The sequence below is a fragment of the Somniosus microcephalus genome, chromosome 9, assembly GCF_052327205.1.
Source record: "Somniosus microcephalus isolate GS21.2 chromosome 9, FLI_Smic_1.0, whole genome shotgun sequence".
Classification (NCBI taxonomy): domain Eukaryota; kingdom Metazoa; phylum Chordata; class Chondrichthyes; order Squaliformes; family Somniosidae; genus Somniosus; species Somniosus microcephalus.
The window spans coordinates 224,287,534-224,310,146 of record NC_140995.1 but is presented as its reverse complement, the minus strand read 5'-3'; the positions used below and the strand labels follow the sequence as shown (position 1 = coordinate 224,310,146).

At 50.5% G+C, this 22,613-nt stretch overlaps 1 protein-coding gene across 5 annotated transcripts in view; it reads left to right on the top strand.

The window, feature by feature from the left end:
- daam2 (dishevelled associated activator of morphogenesis 2) overlaps positions 1-22,613 on the top strand; it is a 329,728-nt gene that overhangs the window by 152,210 nt on the left and 154,905 nt on the right. For all 5 annotated transcript variants that reach the window (XM_085997939.1, XM_085997938.1, XM_085997943.1 and 2 more), the window contains one exon: positions 20,596-20,929. In XM_085997939.1, the coding sequence (XP_085854065.1) occupies positions 20,596-20,929 (334 nt within the window). The remainder of the gene's footprint in view (positions 1-20,595; positions 20,930-22,613) is intronic.

Below are 22,613 nucleotides of genomic sequence, written 5' to 3'. Positions count from 1 at the left end.
CACTATTGCTCTCCCACTCTTTTTCCTCCCTTCCTGAGCAGCAGAAGCATCCCTGGTGCCAGGAAGCTGGCTGCTGCTGCCTTCCCCTGGTGAGTCATCCCCCTCAACAGTATCCAACTTGGTATACTTGTTTGAAAGGGGGATGTCCGCAGGGGTTCCCTGCACTTCCTGCCTGCCTCTGTTGCTCCGCCTGATGGTCACCCCCTGTGCAGCCCTACCCTGAGGCGTGAACAACTCGCTAAACGTGCTATCCACGACCCTCTCAGCATCGCGCATGCTCCAAAATTCATCCACCCGCAGCTCGAGCGCCGCAATGCGTTCTACAAGTAGCTGCAGCTGGATGCATTTCCCGCACACATGGTCGTCAGGGACACTGGCAGCGTCCCTGACTTCCCACATGGAGCAAGAGGAGCAGAACACGGGTCTGAACTCTCCTGCCATGACTTACTCCTTTAATTAATTAAAAAATTTATTCAATACCCCAGTTACAGGTATATTCTAGGGCGCTTTATTTACCAACTGTCCCCACTACACCACAGAGACCCTAGAAATTTAACCACAGAATTCAAGCTTGTATTGAAAAGAGAGAAAATACTCACCAACCAATCACTTACCTGCTACCTGCTGACGTCACACTTGGACTACTTTTTACCTCTCTCCTGGAACCTGGATTGGTATGCCTCTGACTCCTCCCTCTCAAGCCTTTAAGCTCTCCCGCCTCGGGCTGCTCCCGCGCAGGTCCGCTGCTTCTCCGGTCTCAGGGCTGTGGGCCTCGGTGCCTCTGACTGCTCCCTCTCAAGCCTTTAAGCTCTCCTGCCTCGGGCTGCTCCCGCGCAGGTCCGCTGCTTCTCCTCTCATCACCCGACCTCTCATCACCCGGCCTCCTCTCATCACCCAGCCTCTCATCACCCGGCCTCTCATCACCCGGCCTCTCATCACCCGACCTCCTCTCATCACCCGGCCTCTCATCACCCGGCCTCTCATCACCCGGCCTCTCATCACCCGACCTCTCATCACCCGGCCTCCTCTCATCACCCGACCTCTCATCACCCGGCCTCCTCTCATCACCCGGCCTCTCATCACCCGGCCTCTCATCACCCGACCTCTCATCACCCGGCCTCTCGTCACCCGGCCTCTCATCACCCGACCTCTTCTCATCACCCGACCTCTCATCACCCGGCCTCCTCTCATCACCCGGCCTCTCATCACCCGGCCTCCTCTCATCACCCGGCCTCTCATCACCCGGCCTCTCATCACCCGGCCTCTCATCACCCGGCCTTTCATCACCCGGCCTCTCATCACCCGGCCTCTCATCACCCGGCCTCTCATCACCCGGCCTCTCATCACCCGACCTCCTCTCATCACCCGACCTCTCATCACCCGGCCTCCTCTCATCACCCGGCCTCTCATCACCCGGCCTCTCATCACCCGGCCTCTCATCACCCGGCCTCTCATCACCCGACCTCTCATCACCCGGCCTCCTCTCATCACCCGGCCTCTCATCACCCGGCCTCCTCTCATCACCCGGCCTCTCATCACCCGGCCTCTCATCACCCGACCTCTCGTCACCCGGCCTCTCGTCACCCGGCCTCTCATCACCCGACCTCTTCTCATCACCCGACCTCTCATCACCCGGCCTCTCATCACCCGGCCTCTCATCACCCGGCCTTTCATCACCCGGCCTCTCATCACCCGGCCTCTCATCACCCGGCCTCCTCTCATCACCCGACCTCTCATCACCCGACCTCTTATCACCCGGCCTCCTCTCATCACCCGGCCTCCCATCACCCGGCCTCTCATCACCCGGCCTCTCATCACCCGGCCTCCTCGCATCACCCGGCCTCCTCTCATCACCCGACCTCTCATCACCCGGCCTCGCATCACCCGGCCTCCTCTCATCACCCGACCTCTCATCACCCGACCTCTCATCACCCGGCCTCCTCTCATCACCCGACCTCCCATCACCTGGCCTCTCATCACCCGACCTCTCATCACCCGACCTCTCATCACCCGGCCTCTCATCACCCGGCCTCTCATCACCCGACCTCTCATCACCCGGCCTCTCATCACCCGGCCTCTCATCACCCGGCCTCCTCTCATCACCCGGCGTCTCATCACCCGGCCTCTCATCACCCGGCCTTTCATCACCCGGCCTCTCATCACCCGGCCTCACATCACCCGACCTCTCATCACCCGGCCTCCTCTCATCACCCGGCCTCCCATCACCCGGCCTCTCATCACCCGGCCTCTCATCACCCGGCCTCCTCTCATCACCCGGCCACCTCTCATCACCCGGCCTCTCATCACCCGACCTCTCATCACCCGGCCTCTCATCACCCGACCTCTCATCACCCGACCTCTCATCACCCGGCCTCTCATCACCCGGCCTCTCATCACCCAACCTCTCATCACCCGACCTCTCATCACCCGGCCTCTCATCACCCGGCCTCCTCTCATCACCCGGCCTCTCATCACCCGGCCTCTCATCACCCGACCTCTCATCACCCGGCCTCTCATCACCCGACCTCTCATCACCCGACCTCTCATCACCCGGCCTCTCATCACCCGGCCTCTCATCACCCGGCCTCTCATCACCCGGCCTCTCATCACCCGGCCTCCTCTCATCACCCGGCGTCTCATCACCCGGCCTCTCATCACCCGGCCTTTCATCACCCGGCCTCTCATCACCCGGCCTCACATCACCCGACCTCTCATCACCTGGCCTCTCATCACCCGGCCTCCTCTCATCACCCGGCCGCTCATCACCCGGCCTCCTCTCATCACCCGGCCTCTCATCACCCGGCCTCTCATCACCCGACCTCTTCTCATCACCCGGCCTCCTCTCATCACCCGACCTCTCATCACCCGACCTCTCGTCACCCGGCCTCCTCTCATCACCCGGCCTCCCATCACCCGGCCTCTCATCACCCGGCCTCTCATCACCCGGCCTCCTCTCATCACCCGGCCACCTCTCATCACCCGGCCTCTCATCACCCGACCTCTCATCACCCGGCCTCTCATCACCCGACCTCTCATCACCCGACCTCTCATCACCCGGCCTCTCATCACCCAACCTCTCATCACCCGACCTCTCATCACCTGGCCTCTCATCACCCGGCCTCCTCTCATCACCCGGCCTCTCATCACCCGGCCTCTCATCACCCGACCTCTCATCACCCGACCTCTCATCACCCGACCTCTCATCACCCGGCCTCTCATCACCCGGCCTCTCATCACCCGACCTCTCATCACCCGACCTCTCATCACCCAGCCTCTCATCACCCGGCCTCCTCTCATCACCCGGCCTCCTCTCATCACCCGGCCTCTCATCACCCGACCTCTCATCACCCGACCTCTCATCACCCGACCTCTCATCACCCGGCCTCTCATCACCTGGCCTCTCATCACCCGGCCTCTCATCACCCGGCCTCCTCTCATCACCCGGCCTCCTCTCATCACCCGGCCTCCTCTCATCACCCGGCCTCTCATCACCCGACCTCCTCTCATCACCTGGTCTCTCATCACCCGGCCTCCTCTCATCACCCGACCTCCTCTCATCACCTGGTCTCTCATCACCCGGCCTCCTCTCATCACCCGGCCTCCTCTCATCACTATGCCTGTGTGCTTCACTAAGTCGCCACTCATCACCAGGCTATGGCCAAAGAGGAAGGGGAGTGGGGCTACTTGGACAGCACTTTCAAAGAGCCGGCACAGTCATGATGTGCCGAATGCTCTTTGTGCGAAAAGGTTTTATGAGTGTCAAAACATCACATAGTGAGGGCATGAGCAGATACTTTTCAAATTGCACTGAGCATTGTTAGGTAGATATATATGGCAGCCATTGTGCCTCATCAGCAGGCCTCCACTCATCACCAAGCAAAGAGATGAATGGCCTGTTAACCTGTTTATGGTTGAGGGAGGAACGTTGGCCAGGACTCCCTGCAGTTCTTCATTAACATCCGCCTGTAAAAATACATGGGCCCTCGGATTAATGCCCGATCCGAAGGAAAGCATCTCTGTGAACGCAGCACTCCCTCGGTACCATACTGAAATGTGAGCCCAGATTATGTGCTCAAGTCCTGGTGTGGGACCTAAACCCACTGACTCCTGGCACAGAAGGAGACATTTAAACAGCACAAAGACGGTATTCAGGTTGGGTATGGAGGATGCCTATGTTATGGTCAGAAACACGTTGGCAGTGCGACTGAGTGGTGCATTCGAAGGTCAGCTGGGACCACTAATCCATGTATTATTTCGATAAATATAACCTTTTGTAACCTCATTATTGTTTGACACTTCCTCTTAACTCACTTCTGTCTTTTTGGACTCCCGCTCGGGCCAGCAGGGTCGACACCTTTGGTTGACCGCTGGAAAGGGGACGTAATCCCCACCCCTCCCCCGTGACACAGTGTGTTGCTTCGCTGCCCTGCACTTTCAGGTTGGTAGTGACTCCCACGATCCGGTGGTCAGTTGTTTGGTCCGAGCATTACCCGTGACTATTGGTATTCCACTCTCCTACACAGTGATTCATCATGTGACAGACCTTCCAAACCTCCACCCCTTAGGACAAGGGCAGCAGGTGCAAGGGAACACCGTCATAGAATCATAGAATGGTTACAGCACGGAAGAAGGCCATTCGGCCTGACGAGCCCGTGCCGGTTCTCTGCAAGAGCACTTCAGCTAGTCCCACTCCCCCGCCCTTTCCCCATAGCCCTGCCAACTTTTTTCCTTCAGGTATTATCCAATTCCCTTTTGAAAGCCACAATTGAGTGTACCTCCACCACCCTTTCAGGCAGTGCATTCCAGATCTTAACCACTCGCTGCGCAAAAAAGTTTTTTCTTATGTCGTCTTTGGTTCTTTTGCCAATCACCTTCAATCTGTGTCCGCTGGTTCTCTACCCTTCCGCCAATGGGAACAGTTTCCCTCTATATACTCTGTCCAGACCCCTCATGATTTTGAACACCTCGATCAAATCTCCTCTCAATCTTCTCTGCTCCAAGGAGGAACAATCCCAGCTTGTGTCCTCCTGGGCAGTGTGCAACCAGGGTGCATTGGTCTCCTGGGGAGGTCTCTTTCATCCATGGGAAGGGAAGAGAACCTTCCTGCCTGCTATGACTCCCTCCATAAGCATATGTAGGAAGTCATGGGAGAACCTGGGAGTAGGCGTGCACTTTTGTGCAGTGCTTGTCAGTGTTTGCAACACCTCAGTGCTGTAGTACACTGACAGCACAACTGTCAAAATCAATTTGCGCATGGTCCCTTTAAGGAAACCGGCTGATGACGCGTTATAAAATGACATCCTCAGACCCACTTCCTTCAGCTGGGACCACTAATCCATGTATTATTTCGATAAATATAACCTTTTGTAACCTCATTATTGTTTGACACTTCCTCTTAACTCACTTCTGTCTTTTTGGACTCCCGCTCGGGCCAGCAGGGTCGACACCTTTGGTTGACCGCTGGAAAGGGGACGTAATCCCCACCCCTCCCCCGTGACACAGTGTGTTGCTTCGCTGCCCTGCACTTTCAGGTTGGTAGTGACTCCCACGATCCGGTGGTCAGTTGTTTGGTCCGAGCATTACCCGTGACTATTGGTATTCCACTCTCCTACACAGTGATTCATCATGTGACAGACCTTCCAAACCTCCACCCCTTAGGACAAGGGCAGCAGGTGCAAGGGAACACCGTCATAGAATCATAGAATGGTTACAGCACGGAAGAAGGCCATTCGGCCTGACGAGCCCGTGCCGGTTCTCTGCAAGAGCACTTCAGCTAGTCCCACTCCCCCGCCCTTTCCCCATAGCCCTGCCAACTTTTTTCCTTCAGGTATTATCCAATTCCCTTTTGAAAGCCACAATTGAGTGTACCTCCACCACCCTTTCAGGCAGTGCATTCCAGATCTTAACCACTCGCTGCGCAAAAAAGTTTTTTCTTATGTCGTCTTTGGTTCTTTTGCCAATCACCTTCAATCTGTGTCCGCTGGTTCTCTACCCTTCCGCCAATGGGAACAGTTTCCCTCTATATACTCTGTCCAGACCCCTCATGATTTTGAACACCTCGATCAAATCTCCTCTCAATCTTCTCTGCTCCAAGGAGGAACAATCCCAGCTTGTGTCCTCCTGGGCAGTGTGCAACCAGGGTGCATTGGTCTCCTGGGGAGGTCTCTTTCATCCATGGGAAGGGAAGAGAACCTTCCTGCCTGCTATGACTCCCTCCATAAGCATATGTAGGAAGTCATGGGAGAACCTGGGAGTAGGCGTGCACTTTTGTGCAGTGCTTGTCAGTGTTTGCAACACCTCAGTGCTGTAGTACACTGACAGCACAACTGTCAAAATCAATTTGCGCATGGTCCCTTTAAGGAAACCGGCTGATGACGCGTTATAAAATGACATCCTCAGACCCACTTCCTTCAGTTGGCCGGCAAACGCGCTGGGCGGGCTTAGCAAGCCCAATCAACATAAAATCATTCTACAGAGAGGGCTGGAGCCAGCAGCGGAGATGGGACCCCCCACCAAGGACCCGCCGAGGTAGGGGAAATCACAGCCTCAGAGTCTCGGCTTGCCGGTAGCCACTTGGGTGAGGCACCGGATCCACTGGTGCCCATGGAACCACAGCCCAGTAAGTCAGGAGGCAGGACAGGGCGAGGGTGGTGGAAATTGCCAGGAAACATGTTCTCCGGTGCAGCACCCTGCCTCGGCTAGGCCAGGGATCCATCAGACAGGGGTCCCGAGCCTTGGTTAGGCCAGGGATCCATCAGACAGGGGTCCCGAGCCTTGGTTAGGCCAGGGATCCAGCAGACAGGGGTCCCGAGCCTCGGCTAGGCCAGGGATCCATCAGACAGGGGTCCCGAGCCTCGGCTAGGCCAGGGATCCATCAGACAGGGGTCCCCAGCCTCGGTTAGGCCAGGGATCCATCAGACAGGGGTCCCGAGCCTTGGCTCGGCTAGGCCAGGGATCCATCAGACAGGGGTCCCGAGCTTCGGCTCGGCTAGGCCAGGGATCCATCAGACAGGGGTCCCGAGCCTTGGTTAGGCCAGGGATCCATCAGACAGGGGTCCCGAGCCTCGCCTAGGCTAGGGATCCATCAGACAGGGGTCCTGAGCCTCGGTTAGGCCAGGGATCCATCAGACAGGGGTCCCGAGCCTCGGCTAGGCCAGGGATCCATCAGACAGGGGTCCCGAGCTTCGGCTAGACCAGGGATCCATCAGACAGGGGTCCCGAGCCTCGGCTAGACCAGGGATCCATCAGACAGGGGTCCCGAGCCTCGGCTAGACCAGGGATCCATCAGACAGGGGTCCCAAGCCTCGGTGCTCCCTGACTGACCTTACCTCCGTTCAGCTGAGTTCAGCAAACACAATGGCATCTGGACACGGCCGGTGCCTTCTGATTAAAGAAAAGAATGAATGTGGAGTTTGAGCCACATTAATCAGAATAAAATTAGTTCAGCTAGATTGCGCTGTGGAATTCAAGGCTTGTGAATGGCATATCTCTGAAACATAGCGATGTTTGAAGAACCCTACAGCACCAAACACGCGTTCCAGCCATTGGGGGACAATGGGGTAGATTGCGACTATGTGCGATGGTGTAAATAGAGTGATAGTGAATCAGCAGACCCTTTTACGTCTCCCCCAACTTTTAATTTCTATTGAATTAACGGATATTCACTGGTGACCTTTTGTTTCTCGAGCCCTTTTATTTAATTGTATTTTGCGCCCTTGAGCCAGTGTTTTTCGCTCCTGATAGTCTGTTTCTATCGACTTTGTCCCACCCCTACATTTGTTTTTTTTTTATATTCCCCCCCTCCCCCCAAGGCACGTTCTCTCATTCCAGAAAGTCCTCTTTTCCTAAGGATTTATTCTGAAAATGCCCAGTAAACTACAGATAGAAATCTGTGCTTGTGCTTCAGGGTTTATTTTTTCTTTGGACCTTTTCAACTATCTCTTCTCCGATCCACGGCTGCTGACCTTTTAATGCAGGGCAGTTTGCAGGGAAAGTGATTTAGATACAAGCTGTGATAAGATAAAGGATTAAATCAAGTAGAAAACCACACAACCTCGGGGCCTTTGCTTCAAGGCCTGCCTGTGTGCTAAAGCTAATTTGCATTTATCGTGCCTGTCAGTAACCTCTCAAATCACTTCCCATACATCGGGCAGGATTTTCATTGGGCCGTGAAGTCAGGATTGGAGGAGTGGGGGGGGGGGGAGATTAAAATCCCGAAATCAGGGGTCCCGACCCCATCCTGCACCCAAACCCGCCACCATGCCAGTTTCAAAGGAGGCGGGTACCCGCCCCGCACTGGGACCCGCCTACCCGAGGCGGGAAGGCATTAGTGCCAATTAACTGCCTGTTAACAGCTAGTTAACAGGCAGTTTTTAGCCTAATCCCTATTTTTAAGGTTGAAGTGTGGGATTCCCGACGGCTCCAAACCACGCCAAGTTAGAGGAGTCGGGCCGTCGGGTTGAAGGACTTGGAGGGGTCGAGATGTCGGTGTTCAGGTGAGTGATGGGTGCATGAGTGCAAAGGTAAGTGTGTTTGGTGTGTCTAAAGTGTTTAAATAAGTTTTACATACCTTTTCTTACCTTTTCAGCCTTCCTTCCTTTAGGTCTCGGGAGTCCCTCATCTCACCGGCACAGAAAGCAGAATGGCCGCGAACTGTCAAAAGTGACAGCCTGCAGCTTTCTGTGCAGGAGAGATTTCTAACTGAGTCTGTGGAGAAGGACTCATGTTAGAAGTAAGACTGTCAGTGTTTGACAGCTTCAAACAGCTGTGAAACACTGATATTTCATCTGTCAAAAGCTCTTGACAGATGAAATTTCAGTCTGTGACGTCACCTGTTGCCGGGTGGCCCTTAATTGGCCTGCTGAGCCAGCTGGGCGGGCTCAACAAGGTCAATCAAGTTAAAACCGCGTGGATTGGCTGCATCTCGATGGAGGCGGGACTACAACCCCGAAAGTTGTAGTCCCGCCTCCAACCCGACTCCTGAATGAAAATCCTGCCCATTGAGTCAGTTTCAGGTGCAGTGACGATTGTTCTGTCAACAACAACACCTTTTATTTATATAGCGCCTTTAACATAGTAAAACATCCCAAGACGCTTCACAGGAGTGTTAAAAGACAAAAAAAAATTGACACTGAGCCACATGAGGAGAAATTAGGGCAGGTGACCAAACGCTTGGTAAAAGAGGTAGGGTTTAAGGAGCATCTTAAAGGAGGAAAGAGAGGTAGCGAGGCGGAGAGGTTTAGGGAGGGAATTCCAGAGCTTAGGGCCTAGGCAACAGAAGACACGGCCACCAACGGTTGAGCGATTATAATCAGGGATCCTCAAGAGGGCAGAATTAGAGGAGCGCAGATATCTTGAGGGGTTGTGGGGCTGGAGGAGATTACAGATACAGGAAGGGCCGAGGCCATGGAGGGATTTGAAAACAAGGATGAGAATTTTGAAATCGAGGCGTTGCTTAACCAGGAGCCAATGTAGGTCAGAGAGCACCGGGGTGATGGGTGAAAGGGACTTGGTGCGAGTTAGGACACGAGCAGCTGAGTTTTGGATGACTTCAAGTTTACGTAGGGTAGAATGAGGGAGGCCAGCCAGGAGTGCGTTGGAATAGTCAGCGAATGTGGCAACCAGTGATTCCACAACCAAAAATGAATTAATGACTAGTAGATTTATTTTTGGTGGTGTTGCTTGATGGAAGAATATTGGCTAGGACTCTGGGAGAAGCCCCTGCACTGCTACCAGCAGTGCCTTGGGACTTTTCCCAGTCACATTGAAACAAACTACCAAATGACACAAATGAAGGGCTGGATTTTGCCAGCCCTGGGGAGGCGGGTTTGGAGGCAGGACTGCCGGAAAAATGGCAGAATTTGGGGGCGGGTACCCATCCTGCCCCCCAACCTGCCCCCATGCCATCTTGCCAGGAGGCGGGTAGCCAACCCGCGCCAAGTTCCGCCTCCTCGAGGCGGGAGTGGGATTAATGCCAATTAACTGCCTGTTAACAGGTAGTTAACAGGCAGTTTTTTTGCTAATCCCTATTTTGAGCCCTGAAGTGTGGGCTTCCCGATGGCTCCGAACCTCGCCAGGGTCAGCGAGGCGGGCCGTCGGTCTGCGGGGGTCGGAGAGGCCGAGATGTCCGGTGTGCAGGTGAGTAATGGGTGCATGTGTGCAGAGGTAAGTGTGTGAGGTGTGTGTAAAGTGTTTTAATAAGTTTTACTTACCTTTACTTCTTCCTGCAGGCTTCCTCCCTTCAGGTCTCGGGAGTCCCTCAGCTCACCGGCACAGAAAGCAGAATGGCCGCTGAACTGTCAAAAGCTGCAGCATTCTGCTTTCTGCTCAGGAAGGCTTTCTAATTGAGTCTTGAGTAAAGACACAACTTAGAGGACAGATTGTCAGAGTTTGACAGCTTCACAGAGCTGTCAAACGATGACATTTCATCTGTCAAAAGCTCTTGACAGATGAAACGGCACTCGCTGACGTCACCTGTAACTGGCTTTCCCTTAATTGGCCTGCTAAGCCCGTCAATCAAGAGAAAATAGCGTGGGTTGGCCACAAGTCGATGGAGGCGGGACTAAAACCCAACAAGTGGGAGTCCCGCCTCCAAAAGCTCCCCATTGACAAAATCCAGCCCAAAGTGTTTTGTTTGTGGTGTTTCTGACTCACGGCTGTCTCTTTAAATTCAGTCACAATACATAAAGGGTCCAATATTCCACCAATATTAATCCACTGCAGGAACCTGGGCCAGTCGGGGAGGGAAATCAGAGAGGGGGAAATCAGACGGGGAAATCAGACAGGGGGAAATCAGACAGGGGGAAATAAGAACATAAGAAGTAGGAGCAGGAGTAGGCCATACGGCCCCTCAGGCCTGCTCCGCCATTCAATAGGATCATGGCTGATCCGAACCTAGACTCACATCCACTTCCCTGCCCGCTCCCCGTAACCCCTAATTCCCTTATCAGCTAGGAAACTGTCTATCTCCGTTTTAAATTTATTTAATGTTGCAGCTTCCACAGCTCTCTGAGGTAGCAAATTCCATAGATTTACTACCCTCTGAGTGAAAAAGTTTCTCTTCATCTCAGTTTTGAAAGGGCAGCCCCTTATTCTAAGATTATGCCCCCTAGTTCTAGTCTCACCCATCAGTGGAAACATCCTCCCCGCATCCACCCAATCAAGCCCCCTCACAATCTTATATGTTTCGATAAGATCGCCTCTCATTCTTCTGAATTCCAATGAGTAGAAGTCCAACCTACTCAACCTTTCCTCATAAGTCAACCCCCTCATCTCCGGAATCAACCTAGTGAACCTTCTCTGTACTGCCTCGAGAGCAAGTATATCTTTTCTTAAATATGGAAACCAAAACTGTACGTAGTATTCCAGGTGTGTCCTCACCAGTACCCTGTATAACTGAAGCAAGGCTTCCCTGCTTTTATACTCCATCCCCCTTGCAATAAAAGCCAAGATTCCATTGGCCTGCCTGATCACCTGCTGTACCTGCATACTAACCTTCTGTGTTTCATGCACCAGGACCCCCAGATCCCTTTGTACTGTAGCACTTTGCAGTTTCTTTCCATTTAGATAATAACTTGCTCTTTGATTTTTTCTGCTAAAGTGCATAACCTCACACTTTCCAACATTATATTCCATCTGCCAAATTTCTGCCCACTCACTTAGCCTGTCGATGTCCTTTTGCAGGTTTTTTATGTCCTCCTCACTCACTGCTTTCCCTCCCATCTTTGTATCGTCGGCAAACTTGGATACATTGCACTCGGTCCCTTCCTCCAAATCGTTAATATAGATTGTAAAGAGTTGGGGTCCCAGCACTGACCCCTGCGGAACACCACTCGTCACTGATTGCCAACCCGAGAATGAACCATTTATCCCAACTCTCTGTTTTCTGTCAGATAGCCAATCTTCCACCCATGCCAGTATATTACCCGCAATCCCGTGATTTTTTATCTTGTGCAGTAATCTTTTGTGTGGCACCTTGTCAAATGCCTTTTGGAAGTCCAAATATACCACATCCACTGGTTCCCCTTTATCCACCCTGTTTGTTACGTCCTCAAAGAATTCGAGCAAGTTTGTCAAACATGACTTCCCCTTCATAAAACCATGCTGACTCTGTCCGATTAAATTATACTTATCCAAATGTCCTGTTACTGCTTCCTTAATAATGGACTCCAACATTTTACCAACCACAGATATTAGGCTAACTGGTCTATAGTTTCCAGCCTTTTGTCTATTTCCCTTTTTGAATAAGGGCATTACATTAGCAGTTTTCCAATCTGCTGGGACCTTTCCTGAATCCAGGGAGTTTTGGAAAATTACCACTAATGCATCCACAATCCCTACAGCTACTTCTCTCAAGACCCTAGGATGTAAGCCATCAGGTCCAGGGGATTTATCCGCCTTATTCCCATTATCTTACCGAGTACCACCTCCTTAGTGATTTTAATCATGTTTAACTCCTCCCCCCCATAGCCCCCTGTTTGTCCAGTGTTGGGATATTTTTAGTGTCCTCCACTGTAAAGACTGATACAAAATATTTGTTCAGCGTTTTTGCCATCTCCATGTTCCCCACCACTAATTTCCCGGTCTCCTCCTCTAAGGGACCAACATTCACTTTAGCCACCCTTTTTCTTTTTATGTAACTGTAGAAACTCTTGCTATCTGTTTTTATATTTTTTGCTAGTTTACTTTCATAATCTATCTTCCCTTTCTTAATTAATCTTTTAGTTATTCTTTGCTGGCTTTTAAATGCTCCCCAATCTTCTATCCTCCCACTAGATTTGGCTACTTTATATGCCCTTGTTTTCAGTTGGATACTATCCTTTATTACTTTACTTAGCCACGGATGGCTGTCTTTTCTTTTACGCCCCTTTTTCCTCAGTGGAATATATTTTTCTTGAAAGTTGTGAAATACCTCATTGAATGTACACCACTGCTCATGTACCGTCTTACACCTTAATCTATTTTCCCAGTCCACTTTAGTCAACTCTGCTCTCATACCTTCATAGTCTCCTTTATTTAAGCTTAGTACGCTGGTTTGAGATCCAACTCTCTCACCCTCCAACTGAATTTGGAATTCAACCATGTTATGGTCACTCATTCCAAGGGAATCCTTTACTGGGACATTTTTTATTAATCCTGTCTCATTACACAGGACCAGATCTAAGATTGCCTGCCCCCTGGTTGGTTCAGTAACATACTGCTCAAGGAACCCGTCCCTAATGCACTCTATGAACTCTTCCTCAAGGGTGCCCTGCCCAATTTGATTTGTCCAGTCAATATGAAAGTTAAAATCCCCCATGATTATAGCTGTTCCCTTATTACAAGCCCCAACTATTTCCTGATTTATACTCCGACCAACAGAGTTGCAACTGTTAGGAGGCCTATAGACTACGCCCACTAGTGACTTTTTCCCCTTATTATTCCTTATCTCCACCCAAACCGTTTCACTATCCTGATCCTTTGACCCAATATCATTTCTCACTATTGCAGTGATTCCATCCTTTATTAACATAGCCACCCCACCTCCCTTTCCTTTCTGTCTGTCCTTCCTAATTGTCAAATACCCCTGGATGTTTAGTTCCCAGTCATGGTCACCTTGCAGCCATGTTTCTGTAATGGCCACCAGATCATACCCATGTGTAGTTATTTGTACCGTCAACTCGTCTATTTTGTTACGAATGCTGCGTGCATTCAGATAAAGAACTTTTAAATATGTTTTGTGACAATTTATTCCTGCTTTTCCTTTATCTTTATACATTCTGTCCCTTCCTGACACGCTCTGGTTTTTAATTCCCCCACTGCTACCCTGCTCTATTGCCTTCTCCGCTGACATTTTTATATTTTGCTCTCTTGAAACCTCCCCCCCACTAATTAGTTTAAAGCCCTCTCTACAGCCCTAGTTTTTTGATTCGCCAGGATTCTAGTCCCAGCACTGGCCAAGTGAAGCCCGACCCAACGGAACAGCTCTCTCCTGTCCCAGTACTGGTGCCAGTGTCCCAAGAAGCAAAACCCATTTCTCCCAGACCAGTCTTTGAGCCATGCATTTAACTCTCTGATTTTATTTACCCTAGTCAAATTTGCTCGTGGCTCAGGTAGTAATCCAGAGATTATTACCGTTGTGGTTCTGCTTTTTAATTTGGCCCCTAGCTGCTCATACTCCCTCAGCAGAACCTCTTTCCTTGTCCTATCTATGTCGTTGGTGCCAACATGGACCACGACAACTGGATCCTCCCCCTCCCACTCCAAGTTTCTCTCCAGCCCAGAGGAGATGTCCTTAACCCTGGCACCGGGCAGGCAACACAGCCTTCGGGACTCTCGCTCTCGGCTGCAAAGAACCCTATCTATCCCCCTAATGATACTATCCCCTACCACTACAACATTTCTTTTTACTCCCCTCACTTGAATGGCCCCCTGTTCCACGGTGCTGTGGCCAGGTTGCTCATCCTCCCTGCAGTCCCCGTTCCCGTCCCCGCAGGGGGTAAGAGCCTCGAACCTGTTGGACACGAGCAAGGGCTGCGGCTCCTCCAACACTACCTCCTGGATCCCCGTACCTGCCTCACTCATAGTCACACCCTCCTGTCCCTGACCACGGACTACATCTGAATTAGTTACTCTAACGGGGAAATCAGAGAGGGATATTAGCCAGAGGGAAGGGAAATCAGAGAGGGGGAAATCAGAGAGGGGGAAATCAGACGGGGGGAAATCAGACAGGGGGGAAATCAGACAGGGGGAAATCAGACGGGGAAATCAGACAGGAGGAAATCAGACGGGGAAATCAGACAGGAGGAAATCAGACAGGAGGAAATCAGACAGGGGGAAATCAGACAGGAGGAAATCAGACAGGGGGAAATCAGACAGGAGGAAATCAGACAGGAGGAAATCAGACAGGAGGAAATCAGACAGGGGGAAATCAGACAGGAGGAAATCAGACAGGAGGAAATCAGACAGGGGGAAATCAGACAGGAGGAAATCAGACAGGGGGAAATCAGACAGGAGGAAATCAGACAGGAGGAAATCAGACAGGGGGAAATCAGACAGGAGGAAATCAGACAGGGGGAAATCAGACGGGGAAATCAGACAGGAGGAAATCAGACAGGGGGAAATCAGACAGGAGGAAATCAGACAGGAGGAAATCAGACAGGGGGAAATCAGACAGGAGGAAATCAGACGGGGAAATCAGACGGGGAAATCAGACGGGGAAATCAGACAGGGGGAGGGAAATCAGATGGGGGAAATCAGACAGGGGAAATCAGACGGGGGAATCAGACGGGGGAAATCAGACGGGGGAATCAGACGGGGGAATCAGACGGGGGACTCAGACGGGGGAAATCAGGCGGGGGAAATCAGACAGGGGGAGGGAAATCAGACGGGGGAAATCAGACAGTGGGGAAATCAGACAGTGGGGAAATCAGACAGTGGGGAAATCAGACAGTGGGGAAATCAGACGGGGAAATCAGATGGGGAAATCAGACGGGGAAATCAGACAGGGAAATCAGATGGGGGGAAATCAGACGGGGGAAATCAGACGGGGGAAATCAGACAGGGGGGAAATCAGACAGGGGGGAAATCAGACAGGGGGGAAATCAGACGGGAAATCAGACGTGGAAATCAGACAGGAGGGGGTGTTAATCAAGAGCTTTCTTACAATTAGTTTTATTTCTTATTGTTGTGTCTAGTTTATTTCCTCTTTATTCCGTTCATGTTTTGTTGGATATACTGATGATGTTACTGGAGGAGCTGTCTGGGAGGTGTTAGCAAGACCGAGAGTGCAAGGGAGCAGAGTGAACATGCACAGATGAACTGCCCTAAATCTGTTGGGCTCTGCAGGCTGTCTGACTAAAGAAAAAAAGAGCAAACTTTCATTTCTATAGCGCTTTACCCGACCCCAGGACGTCCCAAAGCACTTTATAGCCAATGAAGTACTTTTGAAGTTTGGTCACTGTTGTAATGTAGGAAATGCTGATATTTCTTCAGCTCTATTGTTGGGCTATTGACAAGGTTGCGTCATTTCCAATCAGGACCTTCCCTTTAAACAAAACTGTATTTTTTTGAGGGTAGCATAACATTGCCTTTAAGATATTCTTGCTGTTCCACATGCTATCCAGAACCAAAAAGATGGGTAGGCTGGGAGGGGGTGGGGAGGGGGGTGTTGGGGGAGGGGGGCTCTCCCAAAATCAGCTGTTGCAGATGGAGATGGACTGTACCATCTCCCCTTCTTGCACCAATGTCCCCATAGCACAGGGAAGCTCACTGTGGGCATGGAGGATGGTATGTGCCAACCCATGTGGTGCCATCTTCTGTGTCTCCACCACTTAAAAATAAAATAAAACAAAGTGTAATCCACCTGATCCTGATGATGCAACTCTCTCCCCGTTTTTTTCTTGATGTCTGGGCTGTCAGGGTCCATTTACCACTGATTCTGTCGATATGCCTTTTTAAGTGAATGCACATTTGTGTCAAGCAGCCCATTGAGTTAATTCGAGCAGACTGTGGGCCAAAAACACAGCACGCCAGAGCAGAAAAATTCTGCTGGGAATGGAGAGCAATCATCCCAAGTGCAGATTTCCCGACATCCACCAGCTTCACTTTCCGTTCTTCCCAAACATCCTGAGGAATGCAGGGTATTTACTGGCCTCTTTAAACCATGTCCAAAACAAACCAGATTTGCAAGTGTGGAATTACAGTTGAAAAGGTCAAGGCCTCTCAAGGACCTTGAGGCCTTGGTTGAAGAGGGTCTCTCTTGACTCCAGTGATGGGGCTTTCAAATCAACCCTTGGGGACTGTGTATTGAATGACGCCGACTCGAAGACATGAAGACTTATGACTCGGTGTAACTTAGCAGCGCTATTGGTTTGTGCTGCTGATGTCTTAAAATTAATGTTATAAGCGAGAGAAAGATATCGGGCAGGATTTTCATTGGGCAGTGGAGTCGGGATTGGAGGCGTGGGGGGGGGTTAAAATCCCGAAATCAGGGGCCCCCACCCCATCCCGCACCCAAACCCCCTCCATGCCAGTTTCAAGGGAGGCGGGTACCCGCCCCGCACTGGGACCCACCTACCCAAGGCGGGAGGGGATTAGTGCCAATTAACTGTCTGTTAACAGGTAGTTAACAGGCAGTTTTTAGCCTAATCCCTATTCTTAAGGTTGAAGTGTGGGATTCCCGACAGCTCCAAACCACGCCAAGTTAGAGGAGGCGGGCCGTCGGGTTGAAGGACTTGGAGGGGTCGAGATGTCGGTGTTCAGGTGAGTGATGTGTGCATGAGTGCAAAGGTAAGTGTGTTTGGTGTGTCTAAAGTGATTAAATAAGCTTTACATACCTTTTCTTACCTTTTCAGCCTTCCTTCCTTTAGGTCTCGGGAGTCCCTCATCTCACCGGCACAGAAAGCAGAATGGCTGCGAACTGTCAAAAGTGACAGCCTGTAACTTTCTGTGCAGGAGAGATTTCTAACTGAGTCTGTGGAGAAGGACTCAGGTTAGAAGTAAGACTGTCAGTGTTTGACAGCTTCAAACAGCTGTGAAACGCTGATATTTCATCTGTCAAAACGTCTTGACAGATGAAATTTCAGTCTGTGACGTCACCTGTTGCCGGGTGGCCCTTAATTGGCCTGCTGAGCCAGCTGGGCGGGCTCAACAAGGTCAGTCAAGTTAAAATCGTGTGGATTGGCCACATCTCGATGGAGGCGGGACTACAACCCCGAAAGTTGTAGTCCCGCCTCCCACCCGACTCCTGAATGAAAATCCTGCCCATCGTCTCTAGTAGTTACGTACACATTCCTATTTATCCAGAGGTAAATGTTAAATCGTGAGCATCCCCACTACCTTCGCCCACCATTGGCGGCCATGCCTTCAGCCGTCTAGGCCCTGAGCTCTGGAATTCCCTCCCTAAACCACTCCGTCTCTCCACTTTTCTCTCCTCCTTTAAGACGCTCCTTAAAACCCAGCTCTTTGACCAAGCGTTTAATCACTCGTCCGAATATCACCGTTTGTGGCTCGGTGTCCAATTTTGTCTGATTATGCTCCTGTGAAGCGCCTTGGGACGTTTTACTGCATTGAAGGTTCCATATAAATGCATGTTGTTATTGTCTGAGCTCTAAGTTTGAACGTCCTTCACTTGTCTTCATGCTTGTGATCCCCCCTCCACTCCCCACACAACCCATCCCTCTCTGCTCTCTGCACGATTTCTGAAGGAGATTGGCCAGGACAGCTTACCTACCTGAAGCTCTCTCTCTCTCTGCTCACGCCGCTCTTGATCCACCAGCTCGGAAAATGCATGAGACCAACCGCACGTAACCCTACCCTTCACACTTTGATGTGGGAAAACGGCCAGCCTGCACTCGGTGTGGCTCCATCATCTGCAGCCTCTCGAGCGTTGCGGTATCAGCACCATGTCGTCGCCAGAGCGGCCCTGCAGTGTGCCATCATGACCCCGCATTATCATCTGGTGTCCATTGTTGGCTTAAGGCCTTCGAAACCTTCTGAGAACACAACACGGCTCATCATTCTCCTGTAAGGTCTGCAGGTTCAGCCATCTCCCACCCATTGTTTCCCCGATGGAATCAATCTGTTGTGGCCGCTGTTTTCTACCACTGATGCCGATGTCCATTGCACCTACAGGCAATTTCTCCATGGCCTTTCGTTGAACACTCCCACGTCTACTGTGGCTGTTCTTTCAAGTCATGTCAACCAGGGTCATCTCAGCATTGGCTTGTTGCCTGATGCCCTTTATTCTGCTTTTACCGTATTGCTAAGAATTTCCTCAGGGTTGGGGGCTGTCTCCCGATCTGCTGCCCTAACTTTGTTGGGAAACCCGGATACACCACGTAAACGGGATTTACGCCGTTCTTCCAACAAAGCGACAGCAGCCGATCGGGAGGCCTCACTGAGGGAATTCCCAGTGATGACTGCAAGCTGTTGGTGTGCAAAGACTCCACTCTGCCAGCCAGACAGACACACTGTCCCTTCTGCTGCTGAATGGAGAAAAGCAGAGGTGAAACAATTAATTAAAGAGAGCGACATTTAAAAAAAATGATATTCAGAATGCCATTGTGGGCTTCACTCTGTAAACACTGGCGCTCTGCCAACTCTGAGTTGCTGAATATTATAAACCAGGTTATTAATTGAAATAACAGTTTAGACCCTCCACTTCACAGAATCACAGAATCACAGAAACCCCACAGTGCAGATAGAGGCCATTTCGGCCCATCGAGCCTGCACCGACACATATCCCACCCGATCCCCGTAACCCCTACACCAACACATATCCCACCCTATCCCCATGTATTTAATCCCCCTAACACTAAGGGTCAATTTATCATAGCCAATCAACCTAACCCGCACATCTTTGGACTGTGGGAGGAAACCGGAGCACCCGGAGGAAACCCACGCAAACACAGGGAGAATGTGCAAACTCCACACAGACAGTCGGCCGAGGCCGGATTCGAACCCGGGTCCCTGGCGCTGTGAGGCAACAGTGCTAACCACTATGCCACCGTGCTGCCCTTATTTAAAAAAAAGCTGTTTCATTATGTTCTGCGGTTAACCTTATCACACCCTGGTTGCCACACACCAGCCCTGTCCCTGCCAGCAGTCTCCCTACTTTCAGGCCTCTGACAGTTCCGCTTGTACCTGGTCGTTAGGAATCCCATGGGGGATGATCTGGGCAGGGCGACTTTATCCCAGATTTTTCAAAATCTCCTTCCTCCTTGCCCCATTTGGGGAGCGTGCTGCGGCAGCAGTGCAGTGCTGACACGGAATGTGTGGAATTGCGAGCGAGGGCAGGTGGTCCTGTCCGTTCCATGGGCTTGCGTGTTGGAGCCCTGGAGCTCGCTTTTATTTGACTGAATTGGAGTGCTCTTCAACCTCGAAAAGAGGGCATGTTAGAAGTCTATAAGATACGTCACAGGCGGGAGAAAATAAATCTCCAGATACAATACTTTGAGGTATGCCAGAGCAGGGGGCATTGGGATAAAGGTCAGGACACCTTTAGGACAGATGCAAGGAAGTATTTCTTTACACAGAGGGAAATCAGCCACTAGAATGGATTACCAGGAAGGTTGGTTGAGGCCGGGACACTGGACTCGTTTAAGAAACACGACATGCAGCAACAAGATTAAATGAGCTGAAAGGCCTTCCTCATCCGAACCTAGCTTATGATCTTGGAAAGATGGAGGAACACCATGTAGTGTGATGCTGCCCCACACAGCCCAGGTTCGCCCCATGCTCTCTGTTGTGTTAGTTAATTTGGGTTGGGGGTGGGGGGAGAACTACAATTGGTGTTGGTGTCCCTGAGCTTGGGAGGGGAACGAATCAACCAGGGATCCCCTCCTTATTGCTGGAAAATGTGTCTACCTGGAAGTCAGGGAAGGACAGGATTTGGGATGGACTCTGTTATCTCCCAAGTTCAGTAGACTGCGCATTCTCATTGGAGCGTCTTGTGCCTGAAGCAGGGCCTCTTGGGCTGGCAAGACTGCACCCCAGTGTGAATCGGCACCTTCATGAGAGGAGGGGAAGAATGACGGGCGGGGGCGGGGACGAAAAAACAGGAAAGGCTTTCCATGCATTTACAAAGCGCTAACTTTGCAATGCTTGGACCCGTAGGTTTGTGATGCGATTCATCGAACTGGATGGGCTTACGTGCCTGTTGAACTTTCTCCGAAGCATGGACTATGGCACGTCAGAGAGCCGCATTCACACATCCGTTATAGGGTGCATCAAGGCTCTGATGAACAATTCCCAGGGCCGAGCCCACGTGCTGGCTCACCCAGAGAGCATCAACATCATTTCCCACAGTCTCAGGACGGAAAACATCAAGACCAAGATCGCAGTGCTGGAGATTTTGGGCGCAGTTTGTCTGGTACCCGGAGGGCACAAGAAAGTACTGCAAGCAATGTTGCACTACCAGATTTATGCAGCAGAGAGGACTCGCTTCCAGGTAGGACTGATCTTCCTCTAGGAGAATAAGTGCCACGTTCAACCAATTGCACGTCATTGGTTACTGTGCACCCCCGTGTTCCGAGGGACTGCCTAAGAAGAGGAAGTTAAAGATACTCCTTTTGGAGACGGTGTGCATTTTTTTAGGTTGGGTTGAAGCAGACCAAACATATAAGTGCCCACCCACAAACATAAACAGAATACACACAAATGCTCATCTGGGATGAACAACTGACAGATAAAATTTTGATAGAAGGTCTTGGATACTTGTAGATAATTCCAGGGCTGAGATCTAATCGAGCGGTTCAGATGGTTTATATATAGAATAATGGATACCTGGGAGTGATTACAGACTGGAATCTAATCGAGGAGTTCAGATGGTTTATATATAGAATAATGGATACCTGGGAGTGATTACAGACTGGAATCTAATCGAGGGGTTCAGATGGTTTATATATAGAATAATGGGTACCTGGGAGTGATTACAGGCTGGAATCTAATCGAGGAGTTCAGATGGTTTATATATAGAATAATGGATACCTGGGAGTGATTACAGGCGGGAATCTAATCGAGGGGTTCAGATGGTTTATATATAGAATAATGGATACCTGGGAGTGATTACAGGCGGGAATCTAATCGAGGGGTTCAGATGGTTTATATATAGAATAATGGGTACCTGGGAGTGATTACAGGCTGGAATCTAATCGAGGAGTTCAGATGGTTTATATATAGAATAATGGATACCTGGGAGTGATTACAGGCTGGAATCTAATCGAGGGGTTCAGGTGGTTTATATATAGAATAATGGATACCTGGGAGTGATTACAGGCGGGAATCTAATCGAGGGGTTCAGATGGTTTATATATAGAATAATGGATACCTGGGAGTGATTACAGGCGGGAATCTAATCGAGGGGTTCAGATGGTTTATATATAGAATAATGGATACCTGGGAGTGATTACAGACTGGAATCTAATCGAGGGGTTGAGATGGTTTATATATAGAATAATGGATACCTGGGAGTGATTACAGACTGGAATCTAATCGAGGGGTTCAGATGGTTTATATATAGAATAATGGATACCTGGGAGTGATTACAGGCTGGAATCTAATCGAGGAGTTCAGATGGTTTATATATAGAATAATGGATACCTGGGAGTGATTACAGACTGGAATCTAATCAAGGGGTTCAGATGGTTTATATATAGAATAATGGATACCTGGGAGTGATTACAGGCTGGAATCTAATCGAGGAGTTCAGATGGTTTATATATAGAATAATGGATACCTGGGAGTGATTACAGACTGGAATCTAATCGAGGGGTTCAGATGGTTTATATATAGAATAATGGATACCTGGGAGTGGTTACAGACTGGAATCTAATCGAGGGGTTCAGATGGTTTATATATAGAATAATGGATACCTGGGAGTGATTACAGGCTGGAATCTAATCGAGGAGTTCAGATGGTTTATATATAGAATAATGGATACCTGGGAGTGATTACAGACTGGAATCTAATCGAGGGGTTCAGATGGTTTATATATAGAATAATGGATACCTGGGAGTGATTACAGACTGGAATCTAATCGAGGGGTTCAGGTGGTTTATATATAGAATAATGGATACCTGGGAGTGATTACAGACTGGAATCTAATCGAGGGGTTCAGATGGTTTATATATAGA